General features: G+C 54.6%; 1 protein-coding gene across 1 annotated transcript; it reads right to left on the reverse strand.

Annotated features, from left to right (window-relative positions):
- Positions 1–5,205: 5,205 nt before the first annotated feature.
- Positions 5,206–6,000, reverse strand: LOC116193758 (extensin-like). The gene has a single exon (XM_031522506.1). It carries the CDS (start codon positions 5,998–6,000, stop codon positions 5,206–5,208), a length of 795 nt encoding a protein of 264 aa, XP_031378366.1.
- Between the last annotated feature and the right edge of the window lie 1,033 nt (positions 6,001–7,033).

Here is a 7,033-nt window from a genome sequence, read left to right on the forward strand (position 1 = left end):
TTTGAAGTGTGCCAGATGTGCTATTGGTCATTTTAGCACCAAGAGGGATTTTTAGAGTCCCATATTGGATACCTTCTGACGCTCCGGTAATCCCGTGATGAATAGTGCCACAGTGCTGGCCTCTGCTGTTTTCGGGATTCCTTGTTTGTCTGTTCTTCTGACGGCTCTCCTCTGCTTTTCTCGGTAGACCATGCTTTTGTCCCGCAATCCATGACTCTGTGCCCGCATGTTTGCCTTCGATTTTCCGGTCGTGAATAGTGCCTTGAGCATTGGGTCGGAAGTCCTCCGTTGGAGCCGGTGGACCAAAATGGGGTGCTGACACCGGGTAATAGCGTCCGTCCGGGGATATTAGCACTGCGCCAATGCCGGACCCTATGGAGTTGACAGCGCCATTAAAATACATCTTCCATTCCGGTTTCTCCCCCTCATCATCTACTTGAAGAATCCCCTCATCCGGGAAGTTGGGGTCAATCGGCGTGTTGTCTTGAATTGGGAATTCTGCCAAATGATCCGCGATCGCCTGCTCCTTAACCGAGGTGCGGGATACGTACTCGATGTCATATTCCGTCAACTGACAACACCATTTGGCGATGTTTCGCATGGAGGAAGGGCTGTCGAGTAAATACTTTAGGGGATCCGCCTTTGACAGCAAGCGAATCGTGTGATAAAGCGTGTATTGTCGGAGCCTCTGCATGACCCACACCAATGCACAGCACATCTTCTCGATTTCCGGATAATTGGACTCTTCGTCGGTGAACTTTTTGCTCAGATAATAGATCGCGTGCTCCGTGTGTGTGGACTCCTCCTCCTGCCCTAACATGCATCCTAATGATTGTCGACATACAGTTAGGTAAAGTATGAGGGGGCGGCCTGGTGTAGGCGGAACCAATACTGGCGGTTGAACCAGATATGCCTTGATGGTGTCGAAGGCCTTCTGACATTCTTCGTCCCATTCGATCGCCGCGTTCTTGCGGAGCAAGCGAAAGAGTGGTTGGCATTTGTCTGTCAGGTTTGCAATGAATCGCGCGATGTAATTCAATCGCCCTAGAAAGCCTCGTACTTCACGGACAGATGACGGCGGAGGAAGCTCTTTGATTGCCTTGACTTTATCGGGATCTACCTCGATGCCTCGCTCGCTGACCACGAATCCCAGCAGTTTTCCCGACTAGGCGCCGAACGTGCATTTTGCCGAATTAAGCAGGAGTTTGTACTCTTTTAGGCGGTCGAAAAGACGCTTCAAATTGACGAGGTGATCTTCTCCTTCTTTGGACTGGGCAATCATGTCGTCGACATAGACCTCGACTTCTTTATGCATCATATCGTGGAACAATGTAACCATAGCCCTCTGATAAGTTGCCCCGGCATTCTTGAGGCCGAAAGGCATGACGCGGTAACAAAAGGTTCCCCACATTGTAGTGAACGTCATCTTGATCTTGTCTTCCTCGGCCATCCGAATTTGGTTGTATCCAGAGAAGCCGTCCATGAAAAAAAATTGGGCGTGGCGCGCCGTGTTATCAACTAGTATGTCGATGTAGGGCAAGGGAAAATTGTCTTTGGGGCTAGCCTTGTTGAGGTCTCGGTAGTCGACGTAAACTCGAACCCTTCCGTCCTTCTTTTCTACAAGCACAATGTTTGCCACCCATTCGGAATAGTTACAAACTTCGAGAAAACTTGCGTTGATCTGCTTGACAACCTCCTCTTTGATGAGGAGGAGGAGGCTCGCCCGTTGCCGTCGTAATTGCTGTCGTTTGGGCGGGAACTTCTCAGTGTCTAACGGGAGGAAGTGCTTCACTATCGACGGGTCTAGATCCGGCATGTCGGCGTAGGACCAGGCAAAGACTTCTTGGTACCTTGTTAGGAAGTCGATCATTCGGGCTCGTTGCGTTAGGTCGAGACCCGTGCCAATCTTCAAGGTGCAGGGCTCGTCTTCGGTACCCACATTAATCTCTTCCGTTGGCTCGACTGAGATGAGCTGGCGATCCTCGAGGTGGTGCAAACTCTCTTCGATCTCAGGCACTTGACTGTCTTCGTCGAGCCCTTCCCCGAAGTATACGGGTCGGGGCTGTCCGAGACACTCTTCGGATGGGTTCGAATCGACGTGTCGATGATTTGGATTCGAATGGAACCTGGAAAATTGAAAGGATCGTCTTAGAACAATTAGAACGCTGTAAACGAGAGAGCAGGGAAAGAAATAGAACACGCGAGAATTTAAAAAGTGCATGTAGGAAATTCATTGATAGTATGGATCGTGAAACCATAACAGAAATCCCTCTTCCGTCGTGCGGCCTATGGTTGCGCCAACACGCGGGAATCATCTTTTACATAGATAAATCTTACACATCGGCGATCACAGCCGAATAGCGCGGGACTGAGGTCCAATTGTTGAGCTCCTCATTTTCCTGCGTCGGGCGGATGTGAACCCCTGAAGGAATCTCCTCGGTGACGGCGTACACTGTTGGCGAAGCGTCAGGCGTGTTGTCGGGGTCCGAGGAAGGGCCGTCAAGGGTGCTCCTGATGATGAGTAGAGGTTGAGGGAAGAAGTGGGAAAGTGGGGGAACTTGCATGCCCCTGTTGAGTCTTCCATAGTGCATAGCGAGGCGATGGAGATGGTTGCCCCGGCGGGCCTCAATAACTTCATGGCAGGAGGGGCGAAAGTCGAGTCCCCTCCTATGCTTATACTCTTCAACTTCGATGGGGCGGCTGACTGCTTGCCCGCGCGCCCCAAGGCCGGTGCCGGGGATGTAATTGTGGCGCAAAAGGACTTTCCCTATCATGCGGTCTGCGCGGGATGGTCCGACCTCTCCGTAATCCCGAATGACGGAGATGGTCTCGAAGGAGTGGAAGGGCAGGTTTTCATCATTTCCGACGCTGATGTAAGGGACCGCCGTCTCTTTATAGATGGCGTAATCTTCCTCTCTTTTGACCGTGATGATCCTCTCCTCAACGATGAATTTTAGCTTCTGATGCAGAGAGGAGGGAATGGCGCCGGCCGAGTGGATCCAAGGCCTCCCGAGTAGTAGGCTGAAGGCATTCGGGATATCCAACACTTGGAATGTGACGCTAAAAGAGCACGGGCCGACATCTATGAGGAGGTCGATCTCCCCGTTCACCTCCTTCCGCGAGCCATCGAAGGCTCGGACCACTGTCTTACTCGGGCGGACGCGGTTGAGATCTATGTTCATCTGCTTCAACGTAGTCACCGGGCATACGTTGAGTGCGGAGCCGTTGTCGATCATGACCCGACCGACGATGTGGTTGTTGCACTTGCAGACAATATGCAATGCCCGGGAATGCGCGCATCCTTCAGAGGGGAGCTCGTCGTCTGAAAACGAGATGGTATTGGAGAAAATGGAGTTGATGGTTTCCTCCATCCGGTCCGGAGACGTCCCCTTGGGTATTTGTGCAGCCGTTAGGACCCGTAGGAGGGCTTCCCTGTGTGGTTCCGAGCTGAGGAGGAGGGCCAGCAACGATATGTGGGCCGGAGATTTGGCCATCTGTTTCGCTACCTTGTACTCACTTGCCTTAATGATTTTCATAAAGGCTTCAGCTTCTTCCTCGGTCACCCTCTTGGGCGGAGCACCCGGGACTCCGGGTATCACCTCTGTTTCCGCGGCGGGTGCCTTTCCCTTGTCCATGACTGCCAGGTTCTCATATACCCGTCCCGAGCGAGTTATGCCCATGACGCCAAGTTGTTGCTCGAGGCTTCCGACGCTCCCCTCATAGGTCCAGGGGACCTTGTCGTCCTAGTATGGTTCTCGGGCGGGGACATCTATGACGTACGGGGTAAGAGGTGCGTCAATTCCGGTGAACCCAACTGCAGCTTCTGTGGGGACGTACTCAATCACGAAGGGAGAAGGGTGGCCTTGCTCGCTTTCGCCCTCCCCTGATGCGCAGATGGTAATCATGTTGATGGAGGACCCCTGAGCCAGTCCATGGTCGGGGAGGGGATTAGCTTGGACATTCGGAGATCTTACACCATTGAATACGAGCTCCTTTGCATCAATCATCTCCTAGATCCTTCCCTTAACCTCCAATAAGTGTCTAGGGTGTGCCCTGGTGCCCCCCGATGGTACTCGCACTGCTTGCTTTGATCTTGGATGGTTGGATCGAAGCTCGGGCCGGGCGCTATTGTCCCGATCTTGTCGCGAATTTGCCGGTAAATGTGGGAAAGCGGGACCGGTAGGGACGAGTATTGTCTGCAGGGTTGCGGTTGTGCTGCACCGCCCTGTTGACCTTAGGTGGGGGTTGTGCTGCACCGCCCTGTTGAGAAGCCCTCAGAGCTGGGGGTTGGTATTGAGGGGCTTGGGATGGAGTAGGGGCATAATGGTGGACGACGAGTGACGGCACCGTAGGTGGGGGTGGAGGTGGTAGTGCGGAATAGTAAATCGGTTGGGTAGGGGGTTGAGGCCAATATTGAGGTGCATGTGGGGCGTAGGAGGGGACTACGGGAAGTGTGGATGTGAGATTCACCGAATACTGCTGGGATGCCTGATGTGCCGTGTTGACGGCGTTCACTGAAACTTCCCTCCCTCTCATTCCACCGGAAGACGACGACGTCGCGGGGACCTTCTTCGATGACTCCTCTCCTTTACTGGCGGGGCCTTCCATCCTGCCAAGCTTAATGCCCAAATCAAGCTTTTTCTCGGCCTCGATGAGATCGGAGAATGAGGAGGTGTGGGCCAACAAATGCGAGTAATATACTCCTCTCAGCGTGGAGTGGAATAGCTGGATCTGTTGTGCTTCGCTGATCAGAGGGATGTGCTTCGCCGCTTGGGCGCGCCATTTGGTGGCGTATTCCTCGAATCTTTGGCCTTGTGACATCTCTTTCATGCTCAGTTCCAAGAGGGTCGGAGGCGTTTCCGCACAGTATTGGTACCGGTCGATGAACTTCCGGTAAAGGTCCGCCCATGTCGGAATGTCCTCAGCCTTCAGAGACATGAACCAATCGAGAGCGGATCCCGACAGGCTGTCTTGGAATGAGTGAATAATGAATTCCTCGTGGTCCCAGTATTGTAGCATCTTCCCCTAGTAATGGCGGAGATGGTGCCGCGGAACCGTCGTGCCTTCATATACCCTGAATTTTGGGATCTTGACCTTCAATGGTAATCGCATGCCCAGGAACAGACTACAGTCACCATAGCGCGCATCGGGTCGAATATCACTTGCCTGCAGGGCCCGTATTGTTTCTTCCATCCTCTTGAGTCTTCACTCCTGCTCGGTGTCAGCCTCGGTGAAAAAGTGAGTCGGCGAGGCGAATCGGGCCGCGTGAGTCGGCGTGCCCGGTTCGTGGAAAGTGGTGTTTATTGGCGGCGGTGCTTGGTAGGGAAAGCTGGTGTGAGGTTGTAGAGGCGGGTAGGAGGGAAGCTCTGCGGCTTGAGGATGAGTCGGAGCAGGCGCGCTTGAGGCTGGAAAAACCGTCGGCGGAGGGGCGGCATAGATCGCGGCCGGGGCCGGCATAGAAACAGGTGGCGGCGCGGATAGGACCTGATCCGAAGTAAGGAATGCCGTCGGCGGAAGAGGGACGGCCGTGGGGGCCGGCGGTGGCGGAAATGGACTGGTGAAGGGGTGAGACATGGACGTATGCAGTGTTGGTGGCGCGGGCGTATCCATGTTCTCCGGGGCCTGAGTTGACGGAACCCAAGGAGTCTGGTCGACTGTTGGCCCTTGTCCCGGTGGAGGTGTGGAGCTCGAGGATGCACGGTTTGGTCCTCTAAGCAGGGCGAGCAGCTCTGCCATGTTGGTGGCCATTTGGTTGACCGTGCCCTCGAGTGCTGTGATGTGGGCTTGGTCGTCGGAGGCGGATGCAGTCAGCGAGGCCGGTGGAAGGGGCGCCCTTGAAGACATCGAAGGCGGGAGATGTGTCGAAGGGGCGCTCGAATACGCCGGGAGTATGCCTGCAGGAGTCGGAGGCGGCGGAGCGTGTGCCGGGGGCGGTTGGGAATGAGCCGGAACCGGTGGGTTAACTTCTTCGGAGATATCGACTCGATCTCCTTCCGCCATCCTGAGACACTAACGAGTCGGGTAACGGTGCGATGCTAGTTGCGATCACCTAGATTCCAACAGTGTATAAGGGCAACGTCGACATTTTGAAATGATAAGTACGGAATAAATAAAGGGACAAGATGTATGAGATGCATGAGTTTTCGAAATGCTAATGTCATTACGTTAATTTGATTCGAGTTCCATAGTTTTTGCAAAATACAACGCACGAAATAAAAGTAACATAAACGTAAAGCCGACATCCCTTTGCGCTCGGTGGCCGGTTGAGAGTGGCGTGGGTCCGAGTGAGGGCAAAAACGGGCGCGTGCGCTAATCCTAGGGGTGGGAGATCTCGCGCGCCCTTGCACGCACTCGGTCCAACCTCGCGCTCAAACGGGCCATCTCCCTCTCTAAATGCGCCACCCAAACGGGCCATCTCCCTCTCTAAATGCGCGACCCGGGCGCGTGCTCGAGCTAACTCCATCTGAAGCTCCATGTACTCCGCGACCTCCGCGCGAGAGTCGACGAGTTTGCAACGAAGCCTATCTCGTTCCTCCCTGATGGCCCGTAGCTCTGCACCCATAGCCGCTTGGGTGGAGCTTTCGGCTTCGGGATCGAGGGTAGGTGCAGCTCAGGGAATCAGGGTGGCCTGGGACCGTTGCGACAATGTCGATCCCTGCGAGTAGAACCGGGCCACGTATGCTGATGTGGCAGAGAATGCTCGCTCTTCGTCAGTGGGGTGCTCGGGGAAGTACAGACGCTATATGGTGCTAGCGTCCTATTGACAATGGATCTCCCGAATCTGTAGGAATCTTGCGGGGGCCGTGGATGTAGAGTCGGCCCACTAGATGCGGTAGGGTAGGCGGTCCGCCTCAGCGGGAATGTCCTGTAAGCCGCCGAGTTGTCTGATTACTCGACCGGGGAATATGAGGGTGCTCCCCAAATGGCTAAGAAGGGGGACTCCCACGATTCCGGGACATCCTGTGATCATGGGGCCGCCGGGATTCCATCGAGCGACCCATAGGAACCGTGCGGGCGTCAACTCGCGCCAAAA

Source organism: Punica granatum, chromosome 2 (assembly GCF_007655135.1).
Source record: "Punica granatum isolate Tunisia-2019 chromosome 2, ASM765513v2, whole genome shotgun sequence".
Taxonomy (NCBI): domain Eukaryota; kingdom Viridiplantae; phylum Streptophyta; class Magnoliopsida; order Myrtales; family Lythraceae; genus Punica; species Punica granatum.